At 29.4% G+C, this 22,603-nt stretch overlaps 1 protein-coding gene across 6 annotated transcripts in view; it reads left to right on the forward strand.

Annotated features, from left to right (window-relative positions):
- LOC132724139 (innexin unc-9-like) overlaps positions 1-22,603 on the forward strand; it is a 160,423-nt gene that overhangs the window by 69,932 nt on the left and 67,888 nt on the right. Inside the window, exon 1 of one of the 6 annotated variants that reach the window (XM_060708956.1) lies at positions 21,323-21,647. The exons of the other annotated variants lie outside the window; for them this stretch is intronic. Coding sequence (XP_060564939.1) covers positions 21,622-21,647 — 26 coding nt within the window. The 5' untranslated portion in view covers positions 21,323-21,621. Of the gene's footprint in view, positions 1-21,322; positions 21,648-22,603 lie in introns of those variants that run through there. 6 annotated transcript variants of the gene reach the window in all.

Here is a 22,603-nt window from a genome sequence, read left to right on the forward strand (position 1 = left end):
ATATTATGATATTCTATGATAGTTATGGGGTTAAATCTTGATAATAAAATAAAAACAAAAATTGTAGGGTATATTATAAATAAATAGTGTAGAAAGATGAAAATATTTATTTTTGATATGTTTTTTTTATATGTTAATCTTAAAGTATATGGGACAGAATGATATATTGTTCCTGTTGTTTTTTCTCCAAAATAATTTGAATTGATTTTTCATACTTTGAAAATTTTTAAAATGCATAATGATATTATATAAAGAAAGACAATTGTTTTATCGATGCTGTATTTTTATTGTTTTGTTGAGGTATTTTGGGTGTTTATGTATAGATAAAATATATAGTATAACGATGCCTTCTGACTCTTATATATTAACAAATTAAACAATAAGCAATTAACCATGATTGAGGATAAAAAACAGTCATGTATAATTTTGTTTCAAGTCAACATATTGTACATATTAATGTTAATAGCTAAGGATAACAACTTTAGTACGTGTTTTATGTTAGCATAGATTAATGAGATTTTAGTTCAAGGAATCATGCCACTTAAAACTGATATTCTAAAAACTCAATATGCTAAGCAATTTACTAAATTGAGATGATTTTGATCAAAGGAGATTTGAGAGGGTATCTTAAGCTAATACGAGTACAGATGAATAAGTATCGAATTTCAGCTCTTTTATCTAAAGATATTTTTAAAGTTCTGCAAATAAAAATGTGATAAATTCGCTCTTTACACCGCTTATAATCTACTTCTTTTTGTTAATTTTCTGAAGCTGTAATCAAACTCATAACACTCTTTCGGTAAAATTCTTAAATAAATATGATGCTCAAATTAAAATTTATCAATTTTGTAAGTTCCAAAAAGCATTATTTATAAATATATTACCGAATTTAACATTTCAGGTAATAAAAAAATTATTTTCTATAAAGTCTAAGTCAAATTTTTTGATAAGAAATGAATGCATATATTTTAATGATTACATATAATATGTACAAATATTTGCAGTACATATTTTACCTATTCTTCGATGTTTGAAAATTGTTTTATATGCATAATTATATACATATATAATTTCACTTAAATGTAGTATACAACCTCTATTACAACATATAGGATCTTTAAAGATCAAATGTTATCCAAGTTTTAGACACATAAATGTTAAATGATAGATCAATTAAACATTAAATTTACATAAAACAATTGAAACAATATCGGACAAAATGTGCTCGGGTCATTACAAAACTAAAGCTTTCTTAAACAACTCCTTCTCCCTATTTGTACTTAGTGTCATGTCACTGATTTAATTAAAGAATCAAGGGAGAATAATCTGTGAAATTATTGATCATCATATAAAGCATTTGCAAACTGTTCACAACCCGATTCATTTGTTATCCCACAAGTATGTGCTTTCTCACGCAAACAATTTAGAATCAGAGCATATTGACAAAATGGCAAGCATTGAAACCAACTGTTTCATTCATTACATTATTTATCTGTACAATGTCATTTAAAATAAAAAAAAACATTTAGCTTGAAATGAATAACTGATAATGAAGGCTTTATATGACAATTCATTTTGATTGATATCATTGAACATATCGCCTTTAAGTTATATAAATTTGTAATAAACCATACCATTTAAGCTTAATAGTAACAAATTGTTCAAATGAGACAATATTGTCCATGCTACATTCGAATCAAGATACTTCAATTATCAATTTTCGTTGTGTAAGAAAACTTTGCTGTCATGTTCAAGACATGCAGAGTTTGAGACTAATATTATAAGTACACATGCATATGTGTGTATATAAAAACTGTAACAAACGTCCTTAAGTTTTCTGTATGATTCTTAAGAAATGTTCAGAAAATAACTGCATATTATACTTTGATTATTTTGTTTCGTGTGACAATTAGGGTGAACAACAAATATCATTGTAACAAAATGTCTTATAACATACATTATAAGTTAAATATGCACATTAGATAAATGTACGAGCTGTGCATTATCAAACTTTATGTTAAAATATTATGCAGAATAAATGCTTCATGTTTTATGTTTTATGTACATTTAAATACTTATAATTGTGTAAATCCTTTTCTTATTTGGTACTTTTCGTTAAGAGTATTATTCAGAATAAATAATATATGTTTTACATCATATTAAATTCTTTATGAGAGCAGTGTGCTAATTAGTAATAAAAATATTCACCTTGCTAGCATATACCGAACAGCTGTTATACATATATAAACATAGACACACAATGCACGTAAACCTCCGTGTGATTTGTGTTCCTTAGACCTAATTATAAGATGCCCACTTTACAAGAAATCTTCAGTTAATATAATTAACTTCTCGGGTATAAATGGAAATAACGAAGGGGCATATAAACCGCTATGTGATAAAAATGATGTTATGTTTTTATAAATGAAATAATTGGGGAACGATATAAAAAGCATATTATTTGGAATTATAATTGTTTAAGCGTGTGTTTGTAATGCTTTTAAAAACTTTAACATAATTATAAGATCTTTTTGAATGATTGTATAGTACCTTTTCATGAAAACATAATTGCACTTGTCATTCAAAAGATAAAATGTTCTAATACTTTTAAACATTTCTTAGTGTTACACTTGTAATTAGGCCAACATTTTCCGTTTTAATCAGGATTAAATGTAATGACAATTGTTTGTTATACATAACAACGTGAACCAAGATGCTTCCATGCTGCTACCGCTTCAAGATATTCTAGTTAGTTTTTGAAAAAAAGATATGCAGTATTGTCAATACAGATTTGGTACATAATACCTTCTCGTTGACAGGATGTTTGAATTTTTTTAACAAAAAGAAACAATTTCAGCTTACCTGTTTGAACCATCAAATAAAACATATTTTATTTGGCATGATAAATGATTTGCAAGGCATGTGCATTCATGAAGTGGATAATAAGAAATAACTTTATTAAATTTATTCAAAATGAGGTAAAATGGATATCTTACTCTGACAACCTTTGAATAGAATAACAAGATTCAGTATAAGATAAAGATTTCTTAGCATCAGGACGTCGCCAGAACGATGTGGAGTCACGGACATTATTGGTATATTACATTTTTTTTAAACTTTTTTTTATTTACAAAATGTGCTTACTTATGTTAGAATTGTTAAAGATATGCTAATAACAATGTTTAAAAAGCCGTATCGTTTCACAAAACAACACAAATAACGCATATAAGATGCTGATATATCTGTCTATCTATGAAATTCATATGAATTACCAAGTATCTGATCAAGCCTAAGACATAGGAAATAAGAAGCTTGCCAATTGACAAAAATATGTTCTGTTAAAATGAGTAACTTATGTTTCCCACAATGATAGAAAGTGCACTCACAAGATCTATATTTGTATGCCTATATATTTTTATAATTGACAGTCGTCTACTACTGTTTGACAAGCTTTGATATATCCTATATATGTCGGTATATTTTCTCTCGTATATATATCTTTATATATAGATAATTACCCAAAGTCTGATTTGTCAATGTTTATAACTTATAAAAGAGGAAATGTCTGCCATTTGATTGGAGTAAATTTCCATGACTACGGCTTCTTTAATGCCTCACAAGGTTGTATTAAGTTTGCAATAAAATAAGAAAAAAATATAATATAACTATCATTTCTAGTTTTAAGTGTTCCGATAAAAAGATTTAAATATACCCATTTAATTACTTGTAAATGCCCAAAGGTATTTTGTATGTTGATATGCCAATAAACCTTAAACTGTTTAAAAAGTAGCGGAGTAGGAAATAACTTTATTAAAGTTATTCAAAATGTGGTAAAATGGATATCTTACACTGTCAAGTTTTCGAATAGAATAACAAGATTCAGTATTAGATAAAGATTTCTTAGCATCAGGAAGTCGCAAGAACAATGTGGAGTCACGGACATTATTGGTATATTTCACATTTTTACTTTTTTACTTACAAAATGTGCTTACTAATGTTAGAATTCTTGAAGATAACAATGTTTAAAAAGCAATATCCTTTCACAAAACAACACATTAAATGCATGACATATGCTTATATTTCTGTCCATCTATGACATTCATATAAAATACCATGTATCTGGTCAAGCCTAAGACATGGGAAATAAGAAACTTGCACTTGCCTATTGACAAAAAAGCCGTTCTGTTAAAAAGATTTGAGTATCTTGAATTTCTCACAATGATAGAAAGTGCACTCACAAGATCTATTTTTGTATGCCTATATATATTTTGATAATTGACAGTCGTCTTCTACTGTTTGACAAGCTTTGATATATCCTATATATGTCGGTATTTTCTCTCGTATATATATCTCAACGTTCTTTTATATATAGATAATTACCCAAAGTCTGATTTGTCAATGTTTATAACTTATAAAAGAGGAAATGTCTGCCATTTGATTTGAGTAAATTTCCATGACTACGGCTTCTTTAATGCCTCACATGGTTTTTTTCAGTTAGCAATAAAATAAGAAAATTTTATAGTACTACTATCATTTTCAGTTCTAAGTGTTCTGATAAAAACTCTTCTCAAGATAATTTAAATATACCCATTTTATTACTTGTAAATGACCAATGTTGATATGCCAATTAACCGGAAACTGTTTAAAAAAAAGAAGCGAATCATACCCTTACAGAAAGTCAAGATGTAATGCAATCTTGAATATTGTATATGGAGTCTAGTTAAAAAAGATTGTGTGTAGGATTGATTTTATCGTGTTAGGACATTTCTTTAACGATACCAACATTTGTTGAAGAGATATCAATATGTTTCCATGCTTACTCATGCAGGTCCGAGATACAACATTGCGTATCACACGAGTTCTTGATTGTGCACTTTATTTTCTCTCTATAAAAACATTTCTACTGTTCTTGAAATACTTATGGAAATTGTGCCACTTGTAGACCGATTAACTTTATTGTGAAGTAAAAAATCTATAATAGGTTGACCTTGACTTTTTCATGAGACATCTGTCAAAATTCTAATGTAAGATCGGACAGGATTTTTGTACTCGAAGAAAGTTTATGTAATTGAGCACTCAAAGTCTTGCTCGTTTGTGTACGTAGCAAAAGCGAACCCTATCTTAACAATGTGTTTTCGAATACATATATACTGGTACCATATTAATCTTTTAAATTGATGTGAATGAATGATAGGGGCTATACATCTTATTTAGCTAAAATGTCAGTACGTTACAATTTATGTATACACTTTTTGTGTACATTCTCACATTGATTCCTGCACAGAAATCAAGATAAGTTGTGCCTTGCTCTCGTTAACGCTTTTAAGCCTATTTAGGAAATGAAATAAAGAAGACAAGTATTATTTTAAAGAAAATTGTATATCGCAAAACATACAGCCTTTGCTGTTCCGTGTTATGTAAAAGAAGGATACAATGTACAATTTTATTCACACAAGTGTTTACATTTTCAAACTCTATATGAGGTAACGAAGCAGTTTATGCAGATGAAGCAAAGCATTTACCTTGATGTAGTCATTAAACTCTGCTGCAAAGTAAAGTTTTGTTTCATCCAGAATTTTATTATAAGCCTTAAATCTATGATGTCTTTATTATGTAAAATTAAATGTTAAATGGCCACAACGTCAAGTATAGTACAGACATATTGAACCTGCTAACATACAACTAGCAGCTGTTGTAAATATAAACATTAAATATAAACCTACAGTACACCTGGGTGATCGTTTCTAAGAACTTATTATAAGAAATCCATCGACCTTTCGACTAAACAGTCAGTTAGTAATTAACTTCTTGGGAACTAATGGAGTTTTCACAAGAGTTTTTTACATTGTTAGCGGGCATTTAAACCACCACAGGATTTTCTTTTGAATTACTTCCAGTAATCACTGTGTTTTAATTGGATATGTTTATCAAGATGGATTTGAATAATATACCTTAGATGGATTTTTTCCTAGTACGAAATAACTTTATGAATATTATTTCAATCTTTTATAGCTATAAAATGTTGCACAAAGTTCGACATATCACTTAAATCGAACTCATTGAAACTTCTAAGTATGATAACCATAAATTTATCACATATGTCGATATGAAAAGCGTTGGGGTGTATGCATGTCACGTAAATCATTGTCCAGAAACTTAAATGAACATTTGATATGCTCTTATCACTTCTTTAAAAGCAATATGAACTGACTCTTATTTCATCAGATTTATACGCACAGATTCGATAATTTTATATGTTTACATTAAAATTTACTACTTAACATTATAATAAAATGTTTTAATCGAACAACACAACTGATCAATATATGTAATCAAAAGCAATTCGATTTAGACAACTTTTAAACCACCTCTTTCTGTTTACTGTTTTAATGCATGTACATATTAAAGAGATAATTCCAGCAGTTCAGGACAAGAAAAGGCAATAAGATCAATATTCTTTTTGTGTGGGTGAGACGTATGTAAACAAACTTCAAATTAAATTTATTGGATATATATATATCTATAATGTAACATCATTTATAGATCTTTCTAAGCTCAAACAATTAGGTGTGAATAGCTTATAAAATAGGTTGCCAAGAGTGAAGCAGACGATTTTGAAATAAGAATGAGTTTACGTGCTATATCTTCTTTCTTTCCGTTGCAAGTAATATTGAAAACACATCAAACTGTAGACTATTGTTTATAAATAAAATAAATGCTATAATTTTGTGTGTGACTGAAAAAAAAACATGTTTGACATTTGATAAGTGATTAGAAACTGGGCAAAATTTTAAGTTCTATATTCTAGACTTTGCTGCAACATTCTGTTTATCTTTCTAGTTTCTTTTACAAATATCAAGTATTATTGATGCGGTGATTTTTGAAACATTGCTTTTCACTTTCATGGTGTTAAGTGTGAGAAACATTATTTTTGATATAGCATTAACGCTTGATATAAAACAATAATTGGTCATTTAAATTGCTTTCATTCACTTTTTTATTCTATATGGTCATTTTGAGTTGGTTGTTGATATTTTGAATTATCTCTGTGGACAAAAAGTACAAACAAAAAGGATATTTAAAAGGAATCGGTTTTGACTATCAAGTAACTGGGAGATAACGTTTTGCTGAAGATCATAAACTGTCTTACTCAGCTGGACGCTTACCCAGAAGGAAAACAGCATCAAAAATGTTGTGGAGTCATGGACATTACTGGTAGGTTACTTTTATATTTAAATAATGGGATGTAAATAAAAGATGCAATGTATGATAAATATTGCAAAGTTTTTAGTAATGAGAGGTATTTTGCATTTAAATTGTTAAGTGTACGAAAAAAATAACAATATTGCTTGTTAAGTAATCATATATCTATATAAAGCATACACATAATTCATTTACGCGCTCCATTGCATGTTCCTATCTTATTTCATCGTTACAGTCCAGAAGTTAGTCGTCTTACCATAACTCCATAAACATGTTATAGACAATTATGAGAAAATCAAATGATAAGCACATATCTCATTTTATTGCAACAAAAATGACAAACTAATTGGGTATATTATAGATCCCCGGGATGGATCGATGAAGTATAACAATAGACGCTGTCCTACATGTTTGTGTAATTTTGATAATTGAAAATCGCCTTAATCTCTGACAGGATCTTTCTCGTATTCTCACGAATTTCCTGTAATTGATTATAATTGTTCAAGAGGCGTTATTTATCATCATTAATATCAAATATTGTATAACATACAGTATACTTCTATTTCTATGAAACATATTATATATAAACATGTATCGTTCTTCTGAAACTAGACCAAATGATTCTAAATATAACCTCAATATTGCATAATCATTTCACTCTTCGATGCATCATGATATATAAAATCATTACATGCGCTGCCAAAATTGATGCAATGCGATTCACGTCATTAAAATATGTACTGGCATTCACTAAATCACGTACCACGGACTGTAAGAAATAATTATAATAATCCTAATGCCACAAGGTAATACAGGTCAAGTACTTACCTGAGATAAGAGTTGTGGGTTTATCGCAATGTACGCTGTAATTGGACCTAGCAGAGGTAGCAAGAAAGACCCACAGAACACCTTATATTCTAGTTACTTTATAGTTTGTATATATAACTGCCACGATGAAACCAAACCCCCTCCTCCCCCGCCCCCCCAAAAAAAATATATACATTGAAGAAAAACGAAAGCAAGTTGATGCTTAAATATGTACATGCCTTCTTGCTTATTACGATATGGTTGCATTAAGTGTCTTTGATCTTCAGTATCCGTATCACATGCTTCAACGAGATTTATTACCATGCCTATAATTATCCGTTGCATTGTAGTATAGTTAATTACTATAAAACAGTACAATCATATAGTAAAATTACAATGTAATCATAGCTTTTTGGCGATTTTTGTTGGTTAAATGCCTAGAAGATGTTACTGATTTAATTATTGGATCACCTTATTGTTAGCGGTTCTCAAAAAATAATTAAACTCTCATCCTCCTCTGAGACTTTTTTCATTCGAAAACGTTCAAGATTTAAAATAAATGTAACAAAAGTGTCTGTCTTTGAAGTGCTCCGTTGCTTACCATGAGCATTTTATAGCAAACATTGAGTTAGTCAACCAATAACATACAAAATGTTTATCATAATGAAATTATCGTAAATATTGACCATACTTACTACCATATTCACCTTGAACCTTAAGAAACGCCAACTATTGTTCCTTCTAATGATTTATTTACAACTTAGGGGACTTGGACGGTAGTTTGCACTTGACAGTACCGTCCATGAACAGGCTCAATCAAAACGAACCTTAAACATTTTCAGTGTTGCCGTGTTGGGCTTTCTTAAGAGATTCTTATTTTCTCTATTTTATCACATTAAGCCAACATCCGTGGTCCTATCCACAAAAACAAAGGTTCTGATACCTTGATACGTTTGGCTGAATAGATTTTTTAAAAAAAACAAGCAAAACTTTTCAAGCCTTTTAAAGATAAGCAAGAGCTTGTTTTAAATAATTATCTGATATTTGCTGACATGAAATGATCAATGTTTTACTGCATGTTGTCTGTAATATTTTTATAATATTTTTTATGATGCATCTTCTTGTAAATAAAACAAACAAAACAAGATTAAAACATGTCTGTATTTTAAATGATATTGTTGTTGTGTGCTGCTATCTAAAAATCACATTACAATGTTGTATCAGTGTGATAACATGTTATTGACGAAATTTTCATTGCAAAGTTATAATCAACTTTCTAAAATATTTTTGGCATATGGCTTTTTAACATTGTAATGATAGTATCTGGAAGTTAATTAAAATATAACGATTTATGCAGGTGCTGTGTTCAATTTTTACATAAATGTATTTAAATAACAAAGATTTAGCAAATGTTCAGATGTTGACTCAATAGTTCATATCTGCCTTTAATTTATAAAACCTCAATGATCAAAGCTATAAATTAAGTGTATTTTACATGACTGTTTATCCTATTGCTATAAAATTGTACCAATAAAGCTACATAATTACTCGTTTTTATCATTAATTTTTATGAAATTTCCATTTACAGATTGTCATATGATTGAAGACAAACATGTTTCATGTCATATTGAGTTCAGTTTTGCCAACACAACTACTTAAAGAACAAAACTAATCACCTTGCTAGCATACACCAAACAGATGTTATACATATAGACATCAAATGCACCGTTTACCTTTATTTATGTCTAAGTAAATTCACCTTACAACAGTCAGTTAAAAGTCGATTTCTGATGTTTCCATGAGAGTTACACCAATGGTTTTAGTATTGTTCATTTTTAAGAATGCAACTAAAATTAACTTGATTCATGGCTGACCTCATTGCAACCTATAAAAAACATTTATATGTTGCCAAATATATTAATGTTCATTGACATTAAATTATTATTATTGTTATCATCTAATTACATACATAAACCTGAATTATACCTGGGATAAATGTGTCCAAACTCTTTTTTTTAACAAACTACGATTATTATAATTATAAAAGAGTTCACGAGTGTATCGCTTTTTATTAGGATTAAGATAATGCATTGATTCATACCCTATCTAACTCTAAGTCAGATAAGTGGTTAAAATTAGAATTTCACCACAACATAGTTAAAATCAAACAAAGCACACGCCAATGTTTGTGGTTAAATCTATTGTTATTCAAATAAAAGATAAGAGTCGGGATATATCGTTCCTTGATTTGATGATAATTTGTTCAGTTGTTACTTTAATTTAAAATAAATGATCCTGTCATTACGTCGTACTGTCATACATGATGTTTCGAAATTTAAAAAAATGCAATGCACACAATACGAATAGAGTTACGGATTTGTGTTAAAATGGCGGACACCCAATCAAACAAACAATCAACTCACCTTGCCATTTCATATGTTTCTGCTTAAATGATTTAATCTTAATCGATATTTTACATTAGTAGTTAAAGCATAGCAAATATCTTTTTTCTGCATCCTCATATAATGTTGATAATTGACAGCCTTTCAACTACTGTTTGACAATCTTTGATATATTCTATACTTTCTAAAAATATATCCGTATCAGGGAATATTCTCTCTATATGTACACGTATTTTATATCTAGATAATTAGAAGGCTGTTTGCTTTGTCCATTTTTTATCAGAGATGAAACAGGCAATGTCAGAGATACCATTTAGATTTCCTTGACAACGTTTAATACTTCAAAAGCAATCTTATATTGAATCAGCGTCAACGAGCTGAGTAAAGTTGTTATATTAGATGAAATGTTTGTCTATGTTTTGATTTATATACATTTTCTTTTAGAATGTGCTCGATATCCTAACAAGCGACGAGTTTGTGCATCTTTTAAATGTCTTTATTTAGAAAGTTACCCTTGAATCATTGCGATAGCAAGATATTTCTATACATGTTAAGATCAAGACATAATTTATTATAGGTAAAACAAATATTTTGACCATATATGTAAGAGTTCGTTAAATTTATAAAACTTTCTAAATAAAGGGATATTTTTATCATTTTATTAAATTAACAAGTACAAATGTAAGAATACTGTATTTTAATTATTAACAATATTGATGATTTTCCTAGAGTCTTGAAACACAATTTATTATTTTGTTACTATAAATGTATTATATTTTTTGGTATTTTTTATTTGAAATGTCATTGTTATGCGAATGTGAAGTATAATTTACATGCTACGAAGTTGTAATTTTAAAAGAAATGACACAATTCCTCTCATTTTTATTTCCTAAACAAGTGTCAAAATATAAAACAATCAATGTATTTGGCCAGATGTCTGACATTTCGTCAGTTAATGTGTGTTTGTTAACCGCATTCTATATAACAAGTCTTTTGACAATCGATTATGGAACTAATATAATAGAACTGTTGATAAAATTTATATTTTATAAAAATAGTTCAAAAGTATAGCTTTATACCCTTAAAGTAGGACTTGCTGACTCGTGTAAAGAAATTTCCTACTGTATTATTTAAAATCTGGAGAACATTCTGTCTTTGTCAGGTTTTTTATCATTGATTGGATAAGATTGAAGCTGATGTAAAGGAGGAGTGCCAACAGTGCATGATATTAATATTGTTCTAAACATTTTCATGACGCTTTTGATAAAGCATTTTGTGCAGGTGAAATATTTACCTTGATGCAGTCATTAAACATTGAAGGTTTGTTTTATCCATGGTTTTATTGTAAGCAGGAACCATGTGATGTCCTTATTTCGTTTAGTTCAATCTTATATGCCAACAACGTCAAATAAAGTACAGAAATATTAAACCGGCTAACACACAGCTCCCAACTGTTGTAAATATAAATATTTAATATAAACCCACTGTGCAATTTGAGTGATTGTTTTTCTAAGAAATCCCTGTCAGAAATCTTTCGATCGTTCTGCAACATTTACTTCTTAGGAACAAATTGAGTTTTACACTGTAAGCAGACAATTAAGGCCTCTTAACGTGTTTGCATTTTTCTATATTGAAAGTATATTGTCACTGGACATCAAATATTTTTTAATATTTAGTTCATATAAACACCACGTTTACTCATTAGCCCAATTCATTATCTATGTGTTTTCGTTCTTTGATATGAACATTTGGCCGTGACCCTTAACGGTTATGACGTGTGACCCTAAACGGTTATGACATACGATGAGTTTTGATGAGTAACATGACCATACCAGAAAAAGAACATGACAACATAAATGATACATGTTAATAAGTATCAGTATTTTTTGTTGTTGTTGTTTTTGTTTTGTTTCTTCTGTGTTTTTTTTTGTTTGTTTTGTTGTTCTTGTTGTTGGTTTGTTTTTTTTCTTGTAAATGTTCCTGAAGTAGAAAGCTGCGAATATGTAAACATACCTAGATATTAATTGATTGAATAAACATTCAATCTAATGTTGTTTGTAAAGATCATACTTGACAAAGGTACTAAGGTTATGTTTTCTTTGCCAAGAATAAATCAGGCAATTATGAAATCAAAGCACATTTTGTTAAAGTCGTTTTTTTCTGGTTTCCTTTAATAGATATTCTTGAAATAGTAATTTCACAGTAAATGCCGTGTGAACTTTTTCTTGTTTAAGGTGAAGTCTCTGTAAAAATAAGACAGTGTCAAATGTATATTCAGATATCTATTTTAAGTTCAGAAATGACGTCATCAGAAATGTCTGATGGTATAGGTACTAATTTCTACGTTTTTGGGACCAGTTGTGATTACACTTTTAAAAAAAAACTTGTATTGGTAAAATATTTAAAGTATATATCTGACAATTGGGTTTTAATATTGCAAGTAGCCATTTCTTATAAGTCAATATATTTAGGATTTACGGAACAAAGATGTTATGGAGTCATGGACATTACTGGTACGTTGATTTGTCAATATTTTTATATTATGAAATGATTGGCGTCCGCGCCGAAGCGCGGCGCCCCTTTATGGAATGAAATCAGATTTTGTGAAAGGGCGACAGCAACTTCTCGAGCCTTTTATAGTTGTTCATAATAAAAGCCGATCATTCCGATCGGTATGAGGGTGCTTGATTATTTATTAGTCGCGATATGTTCAATGAATGGCGAACTGGAGAATTTCGCAATGCAAACATTTACAAATGAATAACCTTTTCCGTCAATAAATCGCGCTCTTCGGGGTATTTTTGTTTATCATTTTGTAGTACCAGTGGGTTATTATGGTATGTTATTCCGAAAGCTGTTAATAGAATGATGAGGTGATGACCTAAATATTCCGAAAATCTATTTATAGAGGGATGTACTCCTATCGGTAATTCCCGGTCTCTCCCGGGATTTACTAGTGACCGGCGAATAGTACCACACGTTTATTGTCCGGTCTCTCCCGGTTTTGGAGTAGATGTTTGATATCGTTACAGAACAGAACAAATATTTTACAGATAAATAAGCTTTTTTTCAAAATGAATGTTTGTCACTTAGTTTGGTTACAATAATTAATAAACACAGATCAACTCTCAAATTTATTGATTATTATTATACATAAACATACAATTCGAAAAAAAACCAACAACACAAATCGCATGTTTTATTTTATCTTTATGAGATAAAAACAATAAATATGTACAATAATTGAGAAAAAATGTACGTTTTTATGGTATTAATATGACACTATCAACTTTGAAACATTTTATTTAATTTGTTATTCGTGTTTAGTAAAGATGCCGAGGAATTATTCAAAGTTACAAATCAGATTTTATGAATTATTCAATTGATTGATAATTTAAAAAATGATAATTTAAAAGAAAAATACAAATGTACATGTATATGGTTTAAGAATAAACAATATTATATATTGAAAGATTAACCATGATTTACTGACTTTTTCCAGTTAAGTTTTGACTTATAATCGTCGGTCAATATGACAATTGAATTCTTAAAATAGTAGTAAACGTAAAAACTCAGTATTAAAATAGCGCATAAAACACAAAAAAAAGAAAAGAAAACAATATTCATAAAATCTGCATTTTTTTTATTAAAATAGATATTTCAATTATTGTATAATAAACAATTATGCTCAACATGATCAACATGGTAATATAACAAGTGTCATATTGTAAACAGATACCTTAAGAGGGGGTCCTCGCTAATAGCGATAACATAATAAGGGACAATTACACAAGTATGGTGTTGATCATGCGTTACACATATGGATTATAAATGATTGTATACATGTATATCCGTTGCTATTAATAACCACGATCATAAAGAAATAACAAGTTCTAGCATGCCAATCAAAGTTATAAATAATGAACAATTTCTTTCGTCCGTTCATTCATAAGTGATATACAATTCTGGTAAAACCCAATGAACCATTGAAAAGTTTATAAGAATATCTTGTCATCATATATCTACTAGTTCGTCTGCACCTACTGCTTGGACGCCCTTTGATGCTTTGCATCAATGCTTTTCTTGTTTTTATTTTTGCTTGAATCTATTATATAAATATGTTTAAAGAAATTAAGGTAAAACAACTGAAGGCCGTTTTGCATGAAGGGTTATTAAAACAATTGACCTATTTTTGATAATGAAATATTCATAGAAATTCCGTACTCTCTGTCTTGTTGTACCACAGTATACTTTCTAGCAAGAATATGTATTATAAAATCTTATGGATATAATTTCACTAAAATGTGTTATTTTAATACGAACAGTTTTTTAAAATCATTTTCTCTTTTAATCACGATTTTAGTGTAGCATTTATCTTTTATTGAACGATCGAATGAAAGCATTGATCGTAAAAAGAGCAAAGTTGTTAGAATATTTCTCTAACCTTTTTAACAGAAATCTGTCGCTTCCAACAATTCCTTAAGTATGTTATTAGCAATTATGAGAAAATCAAATGACAGACACATATCTCATCTTATTGTTACAAATATGACACACTATTTGATAAATTATAGATTCCTTGGTTTGATCGATATAGTATTTCAAAAGAGCTGTTCTGAATTTGTCAGCTAATTTTGATGTTTGAAAATTGCCTTTTTCTCTGACAAGAGTCTTCAATTATTTTCAGTTGTAACTTCAAACAAATCAAAATCTTTGATATAACGAATGGTAATGATAATGTAAAGAACGTTTCTTTTTTCCATGACATCTTAAACTATGCATGTACTTTATGTTTTTGAATTGCACTAAATATTTCTCAGAACTGATAATTTTAAAACCCTCTCACATATCGCTGTTTCCATTTTCCTTATATAATATCATTCTTCCATGATAGATGGAGGTGATTTTAAATTAGTTATTGACGCACAAACAGTGTTTAAAATGCCTTAGCAAAAGTAAGAAATAAAATATCGCTAAACAAGTTGAAAGAAACGATAACTTTCCGATACGAAAAGACTATACAGGTTAATTACCTATACTAGATAAGGAAGGTAGAAAGATCACAGCATTAAGCTTAGTAGTTTTTTTCTATAATAGCATTCGTGAAGTAAGATTTATGGTATAGATATGACAGTCAAGATTGATATAAAACATGAACAAACAATCAAAGATAGAAATATTCAAATGTTGCGAAATATAATCGAATTCCCGTTTTATCTAATTGAGATTTAATCAAACAAACAAGGCACGTCGAAGAAATCGACTTTATCAAACCAAGCGTTTGAATTCTGATGTTTGGTTAAGAAAATCCTTCGAGACCTAGTTTCATATCCTTATTATGAAATCAGAATAAATATATTATATTGTATTTGCAGTGCATTTCATTGCTGTTGTTCTTTTTTTCTAAATGACATTAAAACTATTTCCACTACGACAGCTTTTATGCTTGAATGAATATGTTTGTAATTTTCACTTCTTTTTCCGATCTTTTACTTGATTTGATTGGAGTTTTACTGATATTATAGAAGGCGTCTAGTATGACAAACAGTATAGTTTCAAGCGGATCTAATTTTTCTCCCGATAACTTCTCTGTTTCGCTCATTTCTTTACAGTTAAATATAGATTTCATTGCAGAAAGACCATTAAGCAGTACAGCATCAGTTCCACATGAATTTAAATTTTAATCAGTTTGTGGCAGTCTTTTGAACTATGTCTATATAATTATATAGATTTACTAAAAGAAAATCCGTCTATATGAAATAAAGTTGTATAAATGTTTTTGAAAACTAAATCGCGCTAGATTTAAGTTACTTCATTTGTCCTGGTAAAAGATTGAACTGACATAAACAATATATAATTCATCAATCAAGACTAATTCAGTTATCAAGCGTTGTTATTGTTTCCATCTAAATATATCATAAGCAGCTGCATTTCAACTCACTCTTGGCTCGGGTCCACATCTTTCTAAAGGGCACAACGGACCTACAGAAACCAACGTTGAGTTGTCTACCCGAGGAATATGGCCCTACGTCGTAATAAGTTCTAATTTTAGAAAAATGTGATATTAACTAACAGTAATAGTTTGTTTTTTCTCTGATTTCCTATCAAATAACAGAGTGTAAATATGAGAAGAAATACTTGATATTTGATCTGCAGACCAGCTTCGTACAATAACCGATTCTTGGAATGATTAAACGCTTATCCCAAAGGGAAGCTTTCTCACGCACACGTTTAAGAATAAGAAACATAACGTCAACAGCTTTTGGATCTTTTCATAGATGTTCCTTTGTCGCTTGATCATGGCCGGTACTGTTCGCTATGCAGTTCATTCATAATATGAAATTCGCCCTATAATTAAAGTTTTTAACAATTTTGTCAAGATAGATAGATGCACGAGTTTTGTTAAGATATTTAGTGTAGTTACAGAAGTAGTAATAGAAACCTGTAAATCCAAAGATAATTTCTATTTGAGTTTAAAAGTATCAAAATTCAATGTTTGCCCCATTAAATTATCGTTTAGAAGATTTTTGTCTCATGAATATAATAGTTTGCTTTCTCAAATAATATTTTAATGTCATCTAGAAACAAAATCTTGAAAAGGTCTCTCTCTTGGGATTTGTGGTTTCTGTTTTTTTGTTTTGTTTTTTTTTTCACATGTGATCACAAATAAGTGAGTTACTATGTAAAAGGGGAAAAATACGTGTATACATTCATGCATATTCTTAAAAAAAGGGGTTTATGTATTAATACTCTTCTGCTTTAAACCACTGATAAAGGTGTCTTTCATTACAATATGTTTTTGTCCAGAAAAAACAACAGCCGTTACTCAAGTAGCATGTCAAGAAGAAAAATCAAATTGTGAGAAAAATAAAATAATAATAATTAATCATCTGCCACTAACAGGAAAAATTCAAACTTTTCCCAGAGATTTTCATAATAGATGATGCTCTTTTTCAATTCGAACTTTCTTCATAAAGTCACGTACGCATGGTTTTTGTCAATAAATTAGCATGAAAGTCCTATCGTCAAGAGGTTTTACTACCAATATTGTTATAACAGATATAAAGATTGTTATAATGATTTGTCACAAAAAATTAAGCCTGGTTACACTCGCCAAAAATAGCCATGAAAGCCTTTTTTCAATATTTTCTTTTACTCATGAAGCGAATAATACAGATTAATTGTATATGTTTGCTTCCAGTATTTTTCGTTATTCTACACACATGAAATAATCAATTTTTTGTTTCATGGAAGAAAAATTAAAATCTGTGGTTTTGGTTGTGAGATGCAAAGCAAATTCAAACTTATCTTCAAAAACACTTCTATCAACAGTTATCTTGTTAATAGACACAAGCTTCAAGAGGTAAACGCGTTGGTTGACTATCACTTTGGTTTAAACCCAGTTAAGGGCAAGCCTTTGCTCAAGCAAGAAACTATACAGTCTTTGCTAAATACTTGGTTGCAGAAACGAATTCGATTTGAGAGTGTTTCTATAACCTAAGAGCTTACTACAAAATATTGTAGAAAAATAGTTTTTACATCAAAATTCAAACATTTTGTTTTATTATTTTTATACATTATGTAAACAGTGTTTTATTTGTATTTAATTATTGGTTCAAATACCTAACATTCTGTATTATTTTGTGGGGTTTTTTTGTTGTTGTTTTTTTCCTTTAATGACTTGGTTGGCTGACTACTCAGTTGTTACAAAAACAATATATCATAGAACAGATCCAGATTATTTGCATATCGTTGTTTTACGCACAATTTTCAATATCTGCTTGTCTTTCAATAAGATGCAATGTTTCATTCAGATCACCAACAATAATCCGCTTTTATCATTAGTATTGCAATGGTTCAATGCCAAAATCGTTGCAATATAATTAAACCTTACAGAAGATGTTTCCACTTATTGATCAGTTTGAAATGGCGTGTTTTAAATGCAATTATTCTGTTACACCCAACACGTAAAATATAAAAACAAAGATCAAAAAGTATGGATGGCATTGAATGAACGCACGCACATTTAATCAATTGTACACATTTTTTCCAAACTTATATATTTCGTCAATGAGTAAATTGCATTTTGCTTGTTAGTTAAATACAATTATGTATAATCAATAATTATAAAATTATACGAAAAGCATGCAGCACAGCTTTCTTTGTATTATCTTTTGATTTTTGTATTTCTTTAAAGTTGGAATTCACATTTACAAAACATTTGTTGTCAGCTCCGGTTGACATTTTAATATGCTGTTTTATTAAAAAGCAAGGAAATAGTTTATATCATTAAATCATTATGTGGAAAGAGTTGCAATCAACTTTTGTTATTGTTGATGCTGGTGCTGCAGCTTTTTTCACATCAATTGACATAATTCAATTGTCGCCGGTTAATTATGAATTGCTCTTGAATTTTTTCAGACAAACTGTTATCAGTGCCTATAGCAATATGTTTTAAGAGTGTCCGTATTGATTTAACTCTGACATTTTATTACTGATTCATACAAGATGGTGTTTTATATTGAATGACATCTTTTGAAATCACGGAGCTAAGATGGAAAAGGCCTGATAAAAGACATCATTTATAATGCGAAGCAATGTGTTACGTAACATATTTATAACAATAATAATAAAGTCGCTAAAGTGAATATGATACATTTCATATGTGTGTTTGCACTCAAAATAGGTCGTGTAGCTGAGTAACATGTTTTTTCAATTAACTCTCAGCATTCAAAATATTATATTTAAACATCAGTTTAATATTATACGTTATATCTGTTTTTAATCTGTTTTTATTTTCAAAGAAAATAATTGATTAAGAAATAGTATTATACAGTTGACGTTGAACAGAAAAGACAAACTGAGATAATCTGATATTGAAGGCAAGCTGTGCAAATTCTAGCTATTTGTATTGGAATAGCATACGAAGTAATAGAGGATACATTGAATAACAAATCTGTTCTTTAACGATTTTGATTATTTTTGTCCACTCACATCAGAGCTATGAATGTCAAAGAGTATGTTTCACCAGCCAATTTTGTAAAGAAATATTTGATATTACTCCATCCATAAAATACACATCATTGTCATATTTTTTTAGAATACGTCGATGTTGCTATATACTTTAACTCAATTTGAACTACTTATATTAACTATTTTTGTTAAGTGCATTTGGCACGATAGATTTGTATGAAAATTGTAATTGCTGTTGGAGTTATTTTAGAAGATAAAGCAAAAAGCAATGTTGTTACGACACGGACATTATCGGTTTGTATCTACTTTATGCATAAATGATTAGCTCAGTAATTTTTAAAAACTCGAAACAAGTAAATGGTTTTGGCAAATTATTCTCATTCAAAAATTGCGTAACAATACAAAAATGCATGTCTTCAAGTTATCAATTCGTTCAAGTCTGTAAAGAAAAAGTGTAGCAGTGGTAACATTCGGGCAAAACAATTACAGATATTTCAAAGGCCCCAGGTCATCTTTGTTCCTTTGTCAATTGAGCATCCGAACAATGTGTCTCTGGATACGATATGGCCGAAGGCATCAGAAATTGATATTTTGAAAATATAGTTAATATACAGCCGGCTGTTAACTATATGTTGTTTTAAGGTAGATTTTTGTATTGTAACAAATGGTATTGATTAATTTCGTGGTTTGCTTGTTTCATTTTATACATTAAAAAGTATATTAATTTAGAAACATGAAAACACCATATTTTTCTCAGGAGATATTATTCTTTAATTATTAACAAAGTTATGAAAAACAGAGTCTTCTTAGTTGAAAAACAACACTTTTATTCAATTAGCGAGCAATATTTAAAGACTTGATTGAAATACCAAATCTAAATGCAATAAAATTCAAGAATTTCACACACAATATCTGGCTAGTCTATTAGTTTCTGGCTTTTCATCTTTATACATAGAGGTATGAAGATTTAACTAATACAACAGGACCATAGAAACAAGAATATGACATTCATCCACAAACCAAACAATTCATATACATGTATATTGTTGTTGTCATTTTCTAGCATAGATATTATCATGGATATTTATACCATTGAACAGTTTATTTTCTCCTATCTTTTTATAGACGAAAGTTAACGATCAGCTTTGTTTATGATTTCACAAACGTTGATAGACTTTTTGTGAACAACTTAACTTTAAATGTTAATAATTATACAGTTTTCCTGCGTCTCACAAAACGACGTGAAGTCAAGCAGTTATTTTATTACAAAACAATTTCTCTATTTCTCTTATTTCTCTCAAATATTTCATTCGAACGAATAATCTAAAGACTATCCCGCTCTGGTGGATATTTTCATTTTCTTCAATGGTCTTGATTCAATTCACGTCAGTTAACACTCAGATATTTCTAAATCTCTCCAGAAAATTTGGAAAGAAAACGATTCCCCGTGACAGTGACAGCATTCAATGGCAAATAAACCGTGTGGAAATCGATCTTCTACTGTTACACTGTATGCCTGCTAAAACCATTCTTAAAGCATTTAGTCCAACGGGGTTTGTAGCACTAAACTAAGTGAAAAGAATGTTGTTTTTCTACGTTTGCCCTGTGAAAATGGTATACATTGAATAATACAGGTTTTTCTCCAGGCCTGAACGTGTTTTTTGTATTCTCTGGAACAACCTGTGGGATTTTTTAACTGGGACGCTAGTTCTGTGAACGAACAGTTCATTGTAGATGCTTTTTTTTCATCAGAAAAAAATAAGAAGTTTCGCACTTTTGTGTCTACGGTTTGCTTTTGAGTAAGACGAAATTTTGCTCCTGTGTAAGTTTGTATTGGAAAATCATAACACATAAATGGTATTAATACCACGTGCAGCCTCCTGAAATAAATAACTATTTCAATAACATTCTATCTTCTAACGGATTCATCTAAAGAAGGAAAGATATGCTTGATTTTTCTATGGTGATGTGAAACTAACTGGATCACAGAATAGGATCAAAAGTGTTTAAAAACCGACATAAAATATTGGCCATTGTGGCCTTAAGTTTATTTCCATTTAAAGGATAACAATTGATTTACTTCTTGAAAGAAATACGATTTAATTCAAATGTGATATTTTGGCAAGATTGCTGATTTAACAATAACTCTGCAATCCTGAGTGCTCACGTAGATAGAAAAAGGAAAGAGCTGTCCAAGGTGAAGGTCTATCCGGACTTGAAGGGATACGATAAAAGCATGTTGTTTAGTCATGGGCACTTCTGGTATGTTCTCTTTAATATTCTATTGTAAATATGTACTATATGTAAAAAGTGTGTATCTATATTGTTTACAAAACACAAAGTTGTAAGATTAAATAACGTATTGCATAATAACTTTAAAACATTTCCTAAACTATCGGTATAGAGAATGTAATAGATTAGTCATGTGTTAATACAACTTATTATAAACATGAGACTAATCAGTCCCCGGAATTCAACGAATATATCACATATACCACACGATTTTATAGTGATGAAGTTTGAACGTGTTATATTAAACATATTTTGTCCAAAAATAATATAATTTATATAACTAGCAAAATAGCAAATCGTCCGATCCTTCAGTGGATCAAGTCCAAGTCAAAGGGTTTTCAATTGTCAACATATGATCAAGCTAAGATGCTGAAATGTTGGGGGTGTTTTTTTTTCATAATGGGCATACATTTTATTTTGTTCCCTTTTGTTTTGGTGTTGTTTTGGGGGTTGTTGTTGTTGTTTTTGTTTCGACAGTTTCAAAATATTTTCATAAAGGACTATATAAGTTAAAGGCCTATTTGTTGAGAAGATAATAATCTTTTAAAATTATCGATACACTTTGAGTTAGTTACATATTATACAGCTGCATTTAATCTATGAATAATTTCAAAACATATTTCCTTTTGATCTTTACACAAACTACCATGAATGTTAACTCCAATCATAACTGGTATAATATTTGAAAATCTAATTCACCATTGCTGTCAAACGAGCTAAGATTTCTATCCTGGCAATGAAGTGCAATTCAAGTTGTAATAAAGAATTAAAAAATAAAACAGTTACAGTTCTTTACTAATGTAGTATCTTAAGAAATGGGGCATACAGATTTAACTTTCTTTTTGTGTATATTAGGCATCTTTATCAGTTTCTTTAAATTTAAAGTGACATTATGCCCATCAACGGGTATATAGGGGCATATGCGG

This window comes from Ruditapes philippinarum, unplaced genomic scaffold (genome assembly GCF_026571515.1).
Source record: "Ruditapes philippinarum isolate M1 unplaced genomic scaffold, ASM2657151v2 ctg674_1_1_1_1, whole genome shotgun sequence".
Taxonomy (NCBI): Eukaryota; Metazoa; Mollusca; class Bivalvia; order Venerida; family Veneridae; genus Ruditapes; species Ruditapes philippinarum.